The 17429-nt window shown below is 49.4% G+C and overlaps 1 protein-coding gene across 2 annotated transcripts in view; it reads left to right on the top strand.

Annotated features, from left to right (window-relative positions):
* The window catches only part of PLXNA2 (plexin A2), a 210439-nt gene extending 193364 nt beyond the window's left edge, over positions 1-17075 (top strand). For both annotated transcript variants that reach the window (XM_045838402.1, XM_045838401.1), the window contains 7 exons: positions 366-469; positions 4380-4479; positions 5454-5644; positions 6932-7101; positions 9600-9812; positions 10478-10628; positions 12099-17075. In XM_045838402.1, the coding sequence (XP_045694358.1) occupies positions 366-469; positions 4380-4479; positions 5454-5644; positions 6932-7101; positions 9600-9812; positions 10478-10628; positions 12099-12194 (1025 nt within the window). In that variant the 3' untranslated portion in view covers positions 12195-17075. The remainder of the gene's footprint in view (positions 1-365; positions 470-4379; positions 4480-5453; positions 5645-6931; positions 7102-9599; positions 9813-10477; positions 10629-12098) is intronic.
* The last annotated feature ends 354 nt before the right edge of the window (positions 17076-17429 follow it).

Raw genomic sequence — 17429 nt, forward strand, 5'->3', positions numbered from 1 at the left:
CTGGCTGAGAGAGGGGAAGGGTGGAAAGGCAGCTTCCGGGAGGCATTTGCACTGTGGGAAAGGATGGGAAGATGGGAAGCCCTGCCCTGCATACGGCCCCTCCTGGGGGCGGGACTGGGTCCTGCCCAGGAAAGGGCCACCTGAAACACTGCTCCCAGAGCACTGCCTACTCAGATGTGGCCGCCTTTGGTGAGGCCCACACTCCTGCCCACCTCAGCCCCATGGAGCCTAGACATCTTAAGTACTGTCACTGTACCAGCTTAAGAAAAGCCAGGGTTGCCAGGTGCCTAGAGGAGCAAGGACTGGGTGATCCTGGCCGGCAGTCCCCACCTCCTCATGGTGACCTGCACCACCCCTTTACCCAGAGTGGCGTCAAGGCCGGATCGCCAGGGTTGTGCTGCAAGATGAGGACATCACCACCAAGATCGAGGGTGACTGGAAGCGCCTCAACACACTGATGCATTATCAGGTGAGGGTGGGGCCTCTTGGTTTGGGAAGGGGCTTTGCATCGGGACCTTGGTCCCAAATGTCTCCTAGGCCCTCAAAAGCCTAAAAGGGGTTTTATTACCTTTCCTTTTCCCCTCCTCCCTCTTTCTAGAGCAGTGATTCTTAGCCATGTCTGCACATTAGAATTACTGGGGGAACTTATCAAAAACATGAGCGCCAGACCCACCCTGAGAAACTGATGTAATGGGTCTGGGGTAAAGCGAAGCATTGCTATCCTCTCGGCCCTGCACCTGCAGGAAAAGTGCATGTTGCAACGCCCTCCTCAAAGACAGCCGCCATCAGTGTCCGCTTTCTCTCTTCAGCATCCTACGAATGCAGCTTAGGCTCTCACCTGCAACATACCAGAAAGTTGCATAGACTTGTCCTCAGGTCTTTCTTCCACTTGCTAGCTGGTGTCCTTGGGGAAATTATTTAAGCTCTTGTCCTTCTTCTCTGTAAAATGGGGTTAATGGTGATCCCTTCCCCATAAAGTTATGTGGGATAGATTAAACATAGTAGGTAAAGTGTTTAGCACACGGACAGAATTCAACTGCCTGTTGAATGAACGATCAAAAAAAAAAATCCCAGCTAAAGAACAAAAGATCCAGGAGTTATCCACTCCGTCTCTCCTTTCCATGGTAACCGCTTGAGGCTGGGAGTCTCTGTAAGAGTAAGCACAGTAGGCAGGTTGGGATTCGGGAAAAATAATAAAGTAGAAGCTGAAAATGAGAGACATCAAGGGAAATTAAACCAACCAGAGGAAGTGCCTAAGGCTGCAAGGCCCATTGGGACTGTCTGATTAATAACATCCTCCTGTGTCTGTGCCTCACGAGGGAGGGCGCAGGGGGTGGCAGGCTGTGCTCGGAGGCACCCAGTTGCCAGTGACCAGGAAGTTGGGGGCCCAAACAGCCAACAGGATCTGGTGGGGAGCCTCCCAGGGAACGAGTGAAGCTGGGGGCACTGGGGAAACCCTGAAACGCTCCTCTTCAGGCTGCATCCCCTTACTGGCCTGTGTTCCCCACCCCAGACAGAAGGAATGTGCTCTGGTGGGAAGACAAAGGACATTGTGAGCTATAATTAAGTCCCTGCTCACGGGTGGTATGACTTTAATCTCTGGAAAACTTGGACTTCTCATCTGTAAAATGGAAATAACAACCGGACTTGTGAAGGTGGTTGGAAGGATTAGAAACAATAGGTGAGGTGCCCAGGATACGTACTTACATCCACGGAGCCGTGAACATTCTGTGTTGATCCTAACCCACCCCCACTTCACGGTGTTAATATATTCTGTAGAACAATTGTAATGAACCAATTAGAGCTGGAGAAGAAAGTGCAAAACAGAATAGGATCATGCCCCCAAATTATTAGTTTCTCCTGGGCTGGAGTGGGGCCTCTCTTCTCTGTGATGCCCTCATGCTGTTACTGGGCTGTCCGTCTGATGGCTCCCAATCAGAAGAATGGAATATTCTATTCTTACAGTGCTCATCATACAAAGCGCTTTCAATTCCCTGATGTCATTTATCATTCATATATTCATTCATTCCTCAAATATTTACTGAGTTTTACCGAGTGCACGGCACTTCCCACATGCTAGCCCTGAGTGACAGGGGACCACAGGGATTATTCTTCCCACTGGGAGCCAGTGATGATGATGCTGCTCATAATAGCAGCCCTAATACCAGCTCTTGACCGAGTACTTGCTGGGCAACAGGCACTGCCCTCAGCCTTTCCGGCCCCAGTTCCTTTACTCTGAACAACAAACCTACACAAGATTATTATTCCCTTTGACAAATGAGACAACTGAGGCACAGAGCAGTTAAGTGACTTTCCTGGAGTGATGTAGCCAGGAATTGGCAGAGCCAAGGTCAGACCTAGCCAGACATCTTGACCACAGATTTGTACTGCCTGTTGGCCAAGAGAAAGAAAGACTGAGGATGAGAGAGATTCAAGGACAAGACCTGGACTTGAGTTGAACTGTGGTCATTCCAGTTATCTTGTGAATCTTCCTTTAGGTGATGACAAACCATAAATGATAAGGTGACATGTCCTTTCTGGGAATGTAAACCCCTGCCCCTGCCAGTCTTTCAGAAGATCATTTCTAGGGTGTCAGTCGCGAGGAGGGTTCCTGAAAGACAGGGGTGGAGGTCCCCCTCTCAGTTCCAGAGCTGGTGCCAGTGGTGCAAACTGCTGGTGGTCCCGAGGGCAGTGCCTGGCTGGGAACCGCGGATCCTTGGCACCTTCCAGGCCTGTGCAGAGCACGGAGCCCTGCAGCTCTCGGTCAGCAGGTCAAAGCATTACCCTCTTGTTACCCTCCCTGGGGTCCAAGGTCCTTGGAGCTCCTGCAGGAGAAAATCTGCATAATCTTAATTAACAAAGAGATGTTAAAAAACTTCCTGCGCTCCTATAGATTTATAGGGAGGGTAAAATTAAACACCACTACTAAACCCAACTATCAGGGAATCTCGTTAGTGCTAATGTTCATTTACAGTTCGACTTCCTAACATTTAATTCTTTTTTGGTGGGAGAGAGGGACTGACAATTTAAGACCCAGAAAGATGGTTTTACGACTGGTGCAGCTATAAATCAAACTTATAAAGTTCATAAAAATTGTTAAAATAAAAAATGGTTTAATAGGAATGTTTTATGGCCCATAACATTATTATAGCTGTTTTATTCCCTGTGCGTTAGGGGTTTAATTGGATCGCCACAATTCTGGGGATTCTCCATTTTTATTGGATGGAGGCTGATCTTAAATCTCAATGGCCCCAAATGTCTTCAGTGTGGCTCCTCATTCATCAGCCCTTGCCCTCCAGGCTAGGTGCTGAGCCTGGGCACCCTCGGCGAGAATGGGCAAGACACCATCTTTCTCTCTGACTCCAAGAGCAGCTGTTGTGTTTGAGAAACTCTTCAAGGTGGCCCAGGCTGTAGAGGACCTAGGCCAGAAAGAAATCAGAGCCAGAAGGGAAAATGTACTTCAGACCACTGTGACTTGAAATAAAGTCCCAATTAGGACATAATGAGGAGAACATGTGCTCTGGAGCCTGACAGACCTGGCTACAGACAGTGGCTCCACCAGGTACTGTGTGACCTTAGAAGCTGTTGCTTATCCTCTCGATGCTTCAATTTCCTCGTCCGTAAAATGGTAATCATTGTCCGTGACTCACCAGGATGAAGGGGGGCCGGGGCTAGCCCAGTGCTGCCCAATAGAAATATAATGCGAGCCACATGTGTAATTTTAAATGTTTAATAGCCACATTTAAAAAGTAAAAATACACCGATTAAATTAATGTCAACAATATATATTTTTTAAGATTTTATTTCTTTATTTTTAGAGAGAGGAATAGGGAAGGAGAGAGGGAGAGAAACAGCAATGTGTGGTTGCCTCTCACGTGCCCCCCACTGGGGACCTGGCCTGCAACCCAGGCATGTGCCCCGACTGGAAACTGAGCCAGTGACCCTTTGGTTCACAGGGCGGCGCTCAGTCCGCTGAGCCACACCAGCCAGGTCAACGATATATTTTCCTTAACCCAACTGATCTAAAATAATTATCATTTCAACCTGTCATAAATATAAAAATTACCAATGAGGTAGTTTGCTGTTTTTAACTCGTGCTAAGTCACTGAAACCCACTGTGTACTGAACATTTATTTATAGCACACTTCCGTGCAGACACCTACAGCACATCTCAGTTCAGACTCACCGTCAATTCCAAGTGCTTAGCAGCCATGGGTGGTGAGTAGCTGCCATGTTGGACAGCAGGAACTGTTAGTTTGAGTATTCCTGAATTCCTTGCTCTACTCTACATCTATTGGGTACCTTGTAGAAGTTCTTAACCACTCAGTTTCCCAAAACACTGACATTTACCTGTACTGTATCTTTCATACCCTTCTCAGGTGTCAGACAGATCAGTGGTGGCTCTGGTCCCCAAACAGACATCCTCCTACAACATCCCTGCCTCTGCCAGCATCTCCCGGACGTCCATCAGCAGATATGGTGAGGAACTGGAAGGCAGCCTGGGCAGCTCGGAGGGGAGTCTTCTGTGACCTACCAGACACCACTCACTGTCCCTTCTAATAGCAGGAAGCGTCTGCTGCTGCCGGCCTCAGCGAAAGGCCTTCGCTCATGTGCATCCCTCCCCAGCCCAGTCATTCCCAGAGCAGCCCACCTCCTCAGAGCGGTGGGAGCAGGTGGCACCATGTGCCCTTCCCTCAACAGCCCTTCCTGGGGAAGGACTTCAGGGGGTCCAGAGGGGCACCTGGATGGAGGCGGTCCGTACATCCCAGTCTATGCCTATTGCTTAAGCTAACTAAATTACTACTGTCCCCTGTTACTCTCAAAACTGTCCCAGTTTGGGCAATAAATTAGCCATCCTAGACTGTCTACCACTGAGGAGTGTTAGGACCCCTAGTGCCGTCTGGACAATGAGGTTGCAGTGCTTCACTCTCTTGTTTTCTGTTTCTGGACTCATATATGCACTAAGGCTTTGGGCTGTCCAGCTTAAGGACACCTAAGGACAGAGGCCAGCCGCTCCAAAAAGGCCTTGGCAATTCCACATCCTGGGCCCAAGTAAGAAGTGCCTCATTAACTTCAATGAGGAAGGATTACAGCTCACAGCTCCTTAGTATCCAGGTTTTTATCAAAGCCCTTACGGAAATAACCACTTGACATTTTACCTATCGATCATTCTTTGCTGGGAGCATCAGGGGAGGTGAACTCCAAAATGCCCAAGGGTCTCTCTAGCTCACAGAATTTCTAAATCCTCTTTTTACAAAAAGCTTCAGGCTGTCCTCGTGCCAACCAAGTATCCTTAAAATAACCCCTCACCCTAATAGGAGGTCCCGGGGGTCCCCTTCCATTTGGAACTGGTTTAGTCTGAGTGAGCGTAGCAGGTGAGCTTCTAGAAGAATTCGTCAGTCAAGGATGATGAATCAGTTCCTCACAGGCCTCCACTGCCCCCTTCTCCTCAGACTCCTCCTTCAGGTACACAGGCAGTCCCGACAGCCTGCGGTCACGGGCCCCCATGATCACCCCAGACCTGGAGAGTGGAGTCAAGGTGTGGCATCTGGTGAAGAACCACGACCACGGAGACCAGAAGGAGGGTGACCGGGGCAGCAAGATGGTGTCGGAAATCTACCTGACCCGGTTACTGGCCACCAAGGTAACTTCTGCTCTACTCTGCCCCGGGAGGACATCATAGAGCCTGACCTTCAAGGGAACCCGACCAGACAAGCAGGCCCAGGTCCCCCAGCAGCCACTGCTGTTTTCTCCCCTTTAGGAAAAATCATAATGATATTGTTGCTCCTGGCCTGCTCCTTAAGAGGAGTGGCTCCCCACATCGGAACCCTAACCCCTTAGGAACATACTGTGTTTTTCTTATTGGCATTAACTGAACAGATAGGCTGGCCTTCACCATCACTGCCTTTTCTACCCACTTTCTGGCCACAACAGGAGGGAAAGCATGAAGAAAGGCCTGGTCCTGCCAATAATCCCAGAGAAAGTGCCCTTCCCCCACCCCATGCCATCTTCCCCCAAACGCTGAGGGAAGTGAGGCAGCAGTGCTGGAAGTTTCCCTTGCGGAGAACTACTATGCCTATAAGTGTGGCAATCATATGGCTCACGTAGGCCAGGCAGGGCTAGATTTCAAATATGCTCCCCCACTGACCCCGCAGAAATGCCCAGAAATTCTAATACAGTGGCATCAGGTTACAGCTCTCAGACTTGCTCCTAGAAGTGGCACAGAAAGATACCATCAAACTATGTGTCTCAAATTTTGCTTTGCCCAAAAGGCCAGTGAGAGACCAACGAAGTGACACCAGAGAAGGTTAGACATTTTCCTGACCTTCAGAGGTATTCCTTGAACCTGTGAACTGTGGCACCCAGGCCCGTCTTGTCCCTCCCCAGAGGCCCTAAAGGTCCTGTGGGTCAGGGCTATGCCTGAGTGTTCTTGGATCTGGACCCTTCACTCATAGCCCCACTCCAGACACCACTCTTACCCCAGGCCACTAACATCATACGCATTTTCATACCTTCCTATCAGACCATCTGTGGTCCTGCCATGCTCCTGCTGGGAGGCCCCCGGTCCCCCAGCTGGTTCTTTAGACACCCTGTTGTATCGGCCTGTGCCCCCCATTCCCCATAGGAAGCCTAGACTCAGAGCACTAGATTCCTTCCTGGCATGGACACAGCATAAATGTGGCATGTGGCTGCAAGTTGGTGGAGATCTTCCCAGGAATCTGCATCCCATTTAGGCCCTCCCACCTCCCCAACACCCCAACAGGCACCTCCCCACCCCCACCACGCCGTCTGCTCAGCCTGGTGTCACTGGTGTTGCAGACAAATTTCCAAGGCAGGACTGGTCCAAGGCACCATCTGGTCTGCCCGTCTGCTGCCTGCTATCCCCCTCCCCCACCCTTCACTTCATCTTCTCCCACTGCCCCTTCCCCAGGGAACCCTGCAGAAGTTTGTGGACGACTTATTTGAGACCTTGTTCAGCACTGTGCACCGGGGCAGCGCTCTCCCGCTGGCCATCAAGTACATGTTTGATTTCCTGGATGAGCAGGCAGACAGACACAGCATCCACGACACAGATGTGCGGCACACCTGGAAAAGCAACTGGTAACCCCTGGAGAGCCCAGAGGGAGGCGTAGCCTGGAAACACTGCCAGCTGTGTGGGCTGGGACCAACAGGGTCCAGGGGGATGGAGGAGCCTGTTCACTGTGGCTGGCAGGCCCAGGCTCTTTGGACAAACAGCGCACATATGCTCTGCAGAGCCACCACGGTCCCCAGTCTGCCACCAAGTGGGGCCTGCCTAGCTTAGGGCCCAGCACTAGGACACACACCTGAGCTCTGCCCTTTTAGGTTGAGACCTTTCCCCAGGACGCACCTCCCCCTGGACTCTGAGATCTCTAGTAGTCAGGAAGAGGGAGCTGGGGGAACCTACAAAGAGCCTTACTTGAAAACTAGCATCAGAGCCTCAAAGCCAAGGCAGTGCCAGGCATCCTGAACAGGGCAGAATCTAAGGCACTTCCTGAGATCGGGAAGCCCTGAGTTCAACTGAGATCCCAGGGAAGGTGGCCAGCAATCTGGAGAGCTCACACCTGCTGTAGACTTGAGCCCACTTATTAGGAGGGTGTCACTGCAAACTTGATCCCTTAAGGCAGGTTATTACCCCACGGCTTTCAGGAAGCAGCAGGCAGATGTCCTGCAAGCATGACTCTCTTCCCTAAAAGTAACCTCAACAGACCCAGCAGTGGGGCAGCAGCTCCCATGGGCTGCTGGAGTAAGACTTTTCTCTCCTGGGCTTGAACTAGAACCAAAACTAAGCTAAGGTCTGGCTTGCAGGTCAGATAGGGCCTGGCTAAGAGCTGGAGTCAAAAACCTTCCTTTGGAAAAGAGCACAGAGAGTGGAGAAAGGAGGTCCAGGCATTTGGGTTGGGCAAACAGCCCACACAGCTGTCTGGAGTCAGCGCTCTTCAGAAAACAGCCGACACAGATGGGCCCAGGCTGTTATTTGGGAATCAAAAGTCCTAGCAACCCAAAAAACACTCTGGAAATACCCAACCCCAACCTCAATTCCTTCCTTCTCTGGAGTGTTGTGGTTGCTGAGCCCATCAAAGTCTGCAGCTTTGATCACAGTGGAGTGAAATGGAGAGACTTGGGTGCCCACCACGCACCTCACCCGGACAGGCCTTCTGCCTGTGTCCCCATGGGCAGGGCAGGGATGTCTCCTTTGCTTTGGAGGATCTCAGCCCAGCATTGGGAGTAGGCTGATTCAGGGAAATCAAAAGAAAATTCTGGATTATCTTCATCTGTCTGTCCTCTGGTGCTAGCCTGGCTCAAGTTATAGAAATTCCCTACCCTGCTATTGTGGTGGGGAGAGTCCCCTTCTCCAGACCTCAAATAGCTAATGTCTAAACAAAGAGTGTCGTAAGCTCCCCAAAGCTGCTGGAGGAAGGGAAGGGTGGAAGAGATGAGTCACCTCTCAGGCGAGGCAGCTCCTCCCAGCTTACAGGAAAATGAGTGATTGCCTTGCATTTTGGAAGATAAGCAGAAATCCTAATGGAAGGGCTTCAAGTGGGCAAAGCAGGCCTTTCCCAAGACTTGACAGGACTGAGATATTTGGGAAAGTTTTGGGGTCCCTCAGAGTCAGGAAAAGATGAAGAACCGGAGAGGAGAGAGGTAGGCTGGATTGCTGGAGCATTACCTCAAGCCGGAGGGCCAAGCCAGGGGACAGAGCTCACTCCACAGAGGAGCCCAAAGAGTTAAGGCCCCGAAGGCAGCTGGAGGAGCAGGCAGAGTTGGAAAAGGAAGGAGAAACAGCAGCTGCTCTGGTTTTGAAGGGGGATAAGTGGGCTTATCCTCCTTCTGGCCTAAGGAGCAGAGAAAATGCATTCTGCTCCGATTATAAATTCCCACTTCGCAGAAGGAACTTTCCTAAGCGCTGATCAGTTCCTCTTCGGGTGGGAAAAACTGAGCTGCAGTGAGTCATTTCCAGCGTGCCAACAATGGCGTCGTCTTCTCCCTCTGCCCCTGCGCAGACACAGGAAAGCCTGGGGAGAGCCATGAAAGAACTGCCCCCAGGGGAGCCCATTCCTTAGCTCAGGCAGGCCGGCCTGCCCTGGGAAGCAGCCTGAGCTGGGCGGGGAACACAGGTGGCGCCCTTTGTGCCCTCTTTAAGGCCATGCTCAGGGCTGCTGGCTGTGTACTTCCGGACAATGGCCATGGGCACTGTGCAGGGACTCTAGGAGCCTGGTGGCTTTGTTTGAAGCTCTGAGAAAATTGTGCAGTTCTCTGTTCTTGGGCTGCCCTGGGGGCATGGAGGCCTTCGGAAAAGGCTGCCAGGAGGAAACAGAACCGCCCTTCCCACCCCTCAGTTCTTAGAGAGCAGGGTCAGTGCCCCATCAGGGTACCATAGCATCTCTCTTTTTCTCTCAGGATCAGGAAGAGCTTAAGCTAAATTAGCAGAGCTGGCTGGACCAGTTTTCTATGATTTTATTTTCTTGCCCTTCAGAGAGAGAATTTTGTATTTGGGGGACAGGGCGGAATATTAGCAGACACTGTCAGGGATGTGACCAAGGCGTAACCCTCAGGGTCTGCTCTGTCTTTCCCAACAGCCTCCCTCTGCGCTTCTGGGTGAATGTGATCAAGAACCCCCAGTTTGTGTTTGACATCCACAAAGGCAGCATCACGGACGCCTGCCTCTCCGTGGTGGCCCAGACCTTCATGGACTCTTGCTCAACTTCAGAGCACCGGCTGGGCAAGGACTCCCCCTCCAATAAGCTGCTGTACGCCAAGGACATTCCCAGCTACAAGAGCTGGGTGGAGAGGTCAGTAGCACCCCGAGGACAGGCCCATGCCATGTCTGCCTGCTCCATTCCCCACCCTGTGAGTTTCACTCATCCAGGAATCGCAACTGTGTTTGGTGCCTTTGTACATATCCTGGTCCTTCCCCTAGTCTATACTTCCTGCAGTGGGGAGGAGGGGAAGTTCGGTGCCCTGTGAACTCAGATTATTATCATCATCCTAATTACCATTTATTTAGCACATGTTAAGTACCCAGCACTGTAATAAAGACTTTGTCTGTACCATCTCATTAAAACATCCAACAGAGTTGTGAAGTAGGTGTTACTATCATCTCCCTAAGAACACTTTGGCACTGGGAGAGGGTAAGTAACTTGCCCATGGTCAAAGAGCTAGCAGGTAGCAGAGCTGAGATTTCAATACAAGGAGTCTGGTCAAAGGCTGGGCTTTTAACTACTCTAGGGGGCACTAGAGCCAGGAGCTCAAAGCTGGATGGACTCTGGCCTTTTAGTGGGGCCTGTCTCCATGCCTTAACCTCACACTGAAGAGGCCAGAGGAAGCCACATCAGAAGAGAAATAGGAAGACCCGAGTAAATGGGGACACGTCATGATCACAAAAGGCTTGGGCTCAGGTTAGGTGTAGGCAGACATTTGCTGAGTTCCCATCCAGGAGCCTGTCCTCTCTACACAGATACTATGCAGACATCGCCAAGCTCCCTGCTATCAGTGACCAGGACATGAACGCCTACCTCGCTGAGCAGTCCCGCCTGCACGCTGTGGAGTTCAACATGCTCAGTGCCCTCAATGAGATCTACTCCTACGTCAGCAAGTACAGCGAAGAGGTGAGACAGGGCCCCAGAGGGGACAGAAACCAGCATGCAGCAAGCAAGGCAGTTAAACACAACACCTGTCCAAGTCTCTGAATAACAGTATCAGACGGTAATTTAGAAAATACAAACATGGGGGCAAAACACCTAAGCTCAAAAGGCATTCCTATTGCCTTAGAAGGCAGCCTCACCTGATTCGCTGGGTACTTCCTTACACATTGCATTGTGTTTTACTCATTGCTCATGCAATAAATAACACTTTTATTAATGTTATGGTTTTCCATTTGAAAGTGTTGTACAATTCACTTCATTCTTTCTTAAACAATGAATTAGACTCTTCTTTGTACTTGGGCACATCCTGTCAGTTACATTTCAGGTATTCAGGGGGACCTTAACATGAGTAGAGGTTAAATAGAACAGCTTCAGAGAATTCACAAGTCACACATTAGCATTGTTCCTGAAAGAAATATTAGTGATAATGTTGATAATACTTAAGAGTAGTTAATGTTATATGATAATAAGAATAGTAGTAGTAGCTAACACCTACATAGCACTTCCTATATGCCAAATATTGTCTTAAACACCTTGGAGAGAGAGTTCACCCTTGAACAACACAGTTTTGAATTGTGCAGGTCTGTTCATATAGGAATTTTTTTTCAATTGATCACAGTTCAGTTGACCTGCATAGGTCAAATCTGTATTGTTAAAGGTCAAACCTGCATTGTTAATTCTGCTGCTGGGAATCCACCTATGCAGAGGGGTGACTATAATTTCAGGAGAATCTTCTACTGTGTGGGAAGTCAGCACCCCTAACCCCTGTGTTATTCAAGGGTGTATATATATATATACACACAGACACACACGTGTATAAGTACATATGTAGACATACATATACATGCATATATACATACATATACAGGGTCCAGCACCGATAATGCCCCTTTTTTATTACAAGATCATAAGCACATAACTCTATAATATAACAATATCACACTCAAGCACACCATATGATATTTTAGGTGAAATGTCCAAATTAAAACTATATATTACAGCCCTGGCTGGCATAGCTCAGTGCTTTGAGCGTAGGCTGCGAACCAAAGCATCGCAGGTTCGATTCCCAGTCAGAGCACACGCCTGGGTTGCAGGCTGTGGCCCCCAGCAACCGCACATTGATGTTTCTCTCTCTCTGTCTTTCTCCCTCCCTTCCCTCTCTAACAATAAAAATAAATAAAATCTTTTAAAAAAACTATAAATTACTACACCCATATTATTACCCTACCAACCACACTGAAGCAGGCATTACTTCTGCTGGGCCCTGTATAAACATACATGCACACATACATATATAGAGTTAATCATATACATTATTTAAGGTTATGTTCTTTAGAGCAGAATGGAAAGGCAGGTAGAAGGATGGAGGATTTGGGAAGTGGCGTCTTCTCTGCTGAGTCCTGAAGTCTTCCCCACCTTTGTTCTGTTCCTCAGCTCATTGGGGCACTAGAGCAGGACGAGCAGGCCCGGCGCCAGCGGCTGGCATACAAGGTGGAACAGCTCATAAATGCTATGTCCATTGAGAGCTGAGAGATGGAGCCTCCCGTTCCTGGGAAGAGGGACCCATGAAAGCTGTCACACTGGGAGTCTCAGAAGGAAGGACAAGTGAAGGGGGTCAGACGCCAGAGCTTGCTGTCCCCTGAGACCCCATCTCAGGGAGAGGGGAGGGCCCCTCTCCCCAACCCAGCCAAGTTTCCTCACAGGTGGTTCCTGCAGGGAGAGACCATGGGCGTCCACCGTCCCCAGGGCGAACAAGAGAGAAGCCGGGGAGATGCAGGGCCATGGAGGAGATGGTTCTTCAAGCTGAGAGGCACGAGCTGAGCTGGTTCTGCCTCTGTGACTGCTGCTTTGCATGAAAACTCATTCGATGTATATTGGGGAAATAATGAGAACTTTATTTAATTTTTTTTAAGAAAAAGGAAAACCAGAAATAAAACAAAACAAAAACCTCCCTGTTAATCCCGTCCAGCTTTTGTTGAATTCTGGTTTCTACCCCACTTCCTTCTTTCGCCCCTGTCCCTCCTTCCTTCTCTAACTCCTGTTTCCAAATGCCAGAAAAAAAAAAAAACTACAAAGAGATGCTGGGGAAAATGGAAGGGAAAACAATTGTTTATTTTCCCTTGAAATTAATAATAATAATAATAAATGAGGAGAAGAAGAATGAGCACAAGTTTGCACCAAACACTTTGCAAAACTGGAGGCCAGTAAAACCTGGAATTACCCCGGCAGCCAGAAGAGCGTGAGAACCATCGAACTCACACCACCTGCAAAGCCATCACGCAGCTCGGCCTGGCCAACGGGAAATCGAGCTTTACAGACCACACACCTGTATATTCTCATCTCTTGAGAGGACACATGTGTCTCCAGAGTACCAATGCTTATTGCTACTGTTTATTTTCTTTTATGTGTGTATGTGTGTTTGTTTTGTTTTATTTAATCCCAAACCTCAACCAATGAGGAGCTGATCTTTGGTACTTTTCATTTCCCTGAAGTTACTAACAGAAGTGTGGGAGAGGTGGGCCTCTCAGACCAGACGCCTGGCCTCCCTGAGGACACTGAGCAGCTCTGCCTTACTTCAGTCACTGTCATAACCAAGGCACCCTGGGGAAAGGGCTTGAAGGCATGTGGGCCAGGCCTCCAGGAGGTTCCGTGTGGGGGCATGGGTGTTTGGCTTCGGATTCCATTCCAGTCTGCTAGTGGTTTTTTCAATTAAACAGAAAGCAAAAATAAAACACTGTTTACAGCAAGCAATACTTGAAGAGCATAGGTTAAAGAAGCTGCAGTATTTATTGTTATGCTTGCTTTCTTTCATTCTCTCGTGCCTGGAGAGGGGAGACAACCCTTCACTCATATGTGGAAGCTCCTGAGTGAGCACCTGCTCAGGAGAAATGACTAGCATCCCCACACGACTGTCTTCTGCCTCTCTTGTCCTTAAGAGTTTGAAGGACAAGTGGGTGGCTTCCCACTGGGATCCTTCCCTGCTCTCTCCTGCTGACACCTAAAACCATGATGACCAACTCTCCTGAGTGTAGTTTCCAAACAAAGAGACCAAAGCTCCACACCCTAGTCCAGAGGACCCGGGGAAGCTGGTGGGAGTCAAGAGGAAAATGGCTCTGTTGGGGGCAGGACCTTGGTGACCAGGACAGCCATCTGAGTTTCCAAGCTTCCTACATTGGCAAGGACCCAAGCAGACAGCTCCAACTTCTCTACAAGCAGCACCAAAATGTGGACAAAGGAGGACAAGAGACAGGCAAAGGGATGGGAAGCGGGGAGGCAGGAGAGGACCAACTCCTCTGTCTACCTACTTCTCAAGGGGCTGCAATGCTGTGAGAAACTGGACCAGCCATCCCCAGAGAGACCAGACCAGGGTCATTTCCTCTGTAACTAACTCTGGGCCCCAGCTTCTCTGTGCCCTGATATACCTCCAACCAAGTCCAACTTCCAGAGGCTCTGCTGACCACATTGAATTCCCAGGAAAGGGCTGGGGGTGGGGGAGCTCTGAGGACTGGCTTTCATCCCTGGTGTGTGGCTTGGGATTGCTGAGCTGACCACACAGCAGACATTGCCTGGTATTCTCAGCTCTGATTTCTTGCCTAAATGCAGCTGACAAATGGGAAGAGAAGGGCATTCAGCAAAATACTCAGGAAACTTGCTTGTTTTCATTATAATTCACAACCAGCCATGCCAAGGCCACTTTCTTCTGATAATCCACTTCTGTTAAAGTTTCTCTGGGCCCTATTAACAGCCTGAAAGAAATACTACCACTGGCCTTCCTCACTAAGCCAAAGTGTTGACTCTTCACAGCACCTAAAACTTATCATCTCAGAGTTTATGGCTTATGGAGACGAAAAGAGAAGATGTGGGGAAGAGGAATGTGAGCAAGAAACTGTGCTACCCACACACACAAAAAAATCCATCCCGCCTTGTCTTACTTCTGAACTCTGAATTAAGGTTTTCTGATCACACCACTGCTCAAACTGCCATCCCGGACTTGGCTCCACCAAGATGTAAAAGCAAGTTAGCCATCTCAGTTGCATCTTAACATCCCTCACCCCCCTGCAGCCACCTGGGTATCTCCCAGCAGCTACGTCTGGTGACCGCTGCTGCTGAGGATGCTTCCTTGAAGGTTTTTGGAGAGTGTAGAGAATGATGCAGGATGGGGTACAGATTGGACAGTAGAGAGAAGAAGAGCCAGAGTTGGCAAGAGTGGCTTTGCCCCATTTCTCAGGATACCATGAGAGAGTTGGGGAAGTTGGATTGGCAAAGGAAGTGGCAGAGGAGCATCCCCTGAGAAAGGAATTCAGAAAAAGGAAAAGTCAGTTGGATTCAATCCAGGGCAGCCTCCTCCCTGGCTTCTCACCTATCTCTCCTGCACCAGCTCGTGACTTTGGGCCACCAAGAACTGGTGCCCTATGGACAGGGAGGAGAGGAAGTTGGCTGGCCTCAACTCCTCACTATTATCCAATCTGAAGATATTTTGACCTTGAGTGAAGAGTATTAAAGTCACTGCTCCTCCCCCACATGAAGCCATCGATCTTGGAGGGAGGCAGGGAAAGAAGTCAATCCAGATTCATTTTGTTTTATTGATCTTCACAAGAGACAAATCTCTGGAAAAGGAACAGGACCCCAGAAATGTGTTTGGCAAGCAGTGTGCTAACGGGCAACATGGAGATGGACAAGATGTCTGGCTTGGTGGAGCAAGTCACTCCGGCCTGCTGGCTGCAGCTCCCTGCCCTCAGCGTTGTGTCACGTGCTTCTGTGCTGGCTTCCCTCCCCTCCCCACAGCACACCTCTCAGAATCATTTCCAATCCACCCCTGGCAGAGCTCTCCGCCTCCTTGCAGAGTTCAGTCACTGAGGCTTGAATCAGCGAGGGACCAGTTTCTTACACTCATTCAGGGAATCTTCAGACCTGCAACTATTTTCTAGACACTGCTCATGTGCTGAGAAAGAGCAACCAACAAGACCAGGAAGGGCCTTCTTGCAAATTTACATTCTTCAGACTGCTGGTTCCTGCCACCAGCTTAGCAGGTACAGTTCTCTGTGCCCACCTGCAGGGGGCAGGAGTTTTCTAAAAGAAGGAGGAAAGCCGACCAACCCAACTGCCTTACCTTATTCAGGGGACATTACTGGGGCAATAGAGCCTCCTTCATTTCCACTGTCACTGTCTCTTGTGTGTGACACTTCCCCTGCTGCTTGAGCTCCTGATCTTCCTTCATATCTACCAAATTAGGACAAGAAATAGCAGTGAAGGCTCCTGGCCCTGCTGTGCATGAAACAGAAGTAATGCATGGGTGTGCTAGACTAAAATTGGCCTGGGCAGAACATATAGAGAATGCCTGAAAATCTCTGGCTGATAGATCTCCAGGTGCATTCCTATTGCCACACCTGGCCCCATTAACCCACAGCCATTAAATACTGAGCCTCTGGGGGAAGCCGTCTTTTCTCAGCCAGTGGTTCCTGTGGCCTGGCTGCAGACAGGAAAGGACTGAGACTGGGGGCAGAAGAGGCTCCATCGGTGAGAAAATGCAAAGCAGCCTCCTTGACACAAAAGTACATGTAGGAGTGAATCCCACAAGGAGGCTTGTGGGGGGTGAAGTTCAGGAGAAGCCTTGACAACAAGCTTTGAGAAAATGGCGCATCCTCTTCATAACTCCAAATCTCTCTTCTCCCCTCCCCTTCCTGCTGGCTTTCCTGGTGAGTGAGGTGTCAGCTACTGGGGTTCGGTGGTGCCACCAATGAAGGATAGAGCTTCATTCTTGGAATCAGGAAAGTCCTGGGAGAGAATCAAGACCACTACTCGTCACACAAGGCGACCCCCAGCAAGCAAACCAGAGATTCTCGGCCTTCCGCAGACGTCCTCCTCTCGCACCCCTCACCTGAAAGAAGTTCTGCCTTCAGACCGGGCTCTACCCTCTGCGCAGCCTGCTCCTCCTGCCCAAGCTCAAGGAAGGTGGGTTGATCCTCTGGCTTTCAGTCAGACTGGCTTTCTGCCCTCCTTATTGGCATTCCAGGTGGGGAGTAACATGGAAACCAGTCCCCTCCATACAGAGCAGGTGCCCTCAAGTGTGTCAGGGAGGAAGGGACAAGCTCCTTACACCGTGAGACGAGGGACCTGAGCCCACCTGCCTCTCCCCACTACTTCTCCTACCCAAACCCACTCTTCTTGACACACTGGAATCTGTATTATATATATTTTTAAGACAATGCAATGATAGTTGTCTGGTTTTGTTGTTTTTACAGGTGTTGTGGAATAAAAAATTGCAAGAAAATTAAGTATTTAAAACGTTCCAATAAAAATAGGGTTTTTTGTTATTCTAATATATTATCGTGTACCTATTGTAAATATGAAACACTCCTATTTTGCAAGCCAAGGACACAATTTGTACTGTTGTTATATATAAATAAAGTTTACTGGATAAAAAATACCCTTAAATCTTCAAGTAAACTTGATTGTTCAGCAGCATACATGCAGAAGAATATTTCACGGCATATTTGAGAAGCAGGGTGTCATGTACAGATGAGCTAAGTTGTTTTGAGGGACTTCTGGAATGCTCTCTGGAGCCAGAGCTTATTAAGGTCCAGTCATATCACACACACACACACACACACACACACTGCTCCAGCTTGTACCAGTAGGTGAACACTGCCCTCTAGCCCCAAGACCACAGAATATAGCTTTTCTCCAACAAAAGACTGACAGGGCAGAGGCGTTTTGGATTGAGGCACTTGCCCAGGGGTGAATGAGGCCTCTGCAGAATGAGGA

This window comes from Phyllostomus hastatus, unplaced genomic scaffold (assembly GCF_019186645.2).
Source record: "Phyllostomus hastatus isolate PE091 unplaced genomic scaffold, TTU_PhHast_1.1 phas_contig_283, whole genome shotgun sequence".
In the NCBI taxonomy this organism is placed as follows: Eukaryota; Metazoa; Chordata; class Mammalia; order Chiroptera; family Phyllostomidae; genus Phyllostomus; species Phyllostomus hastatus.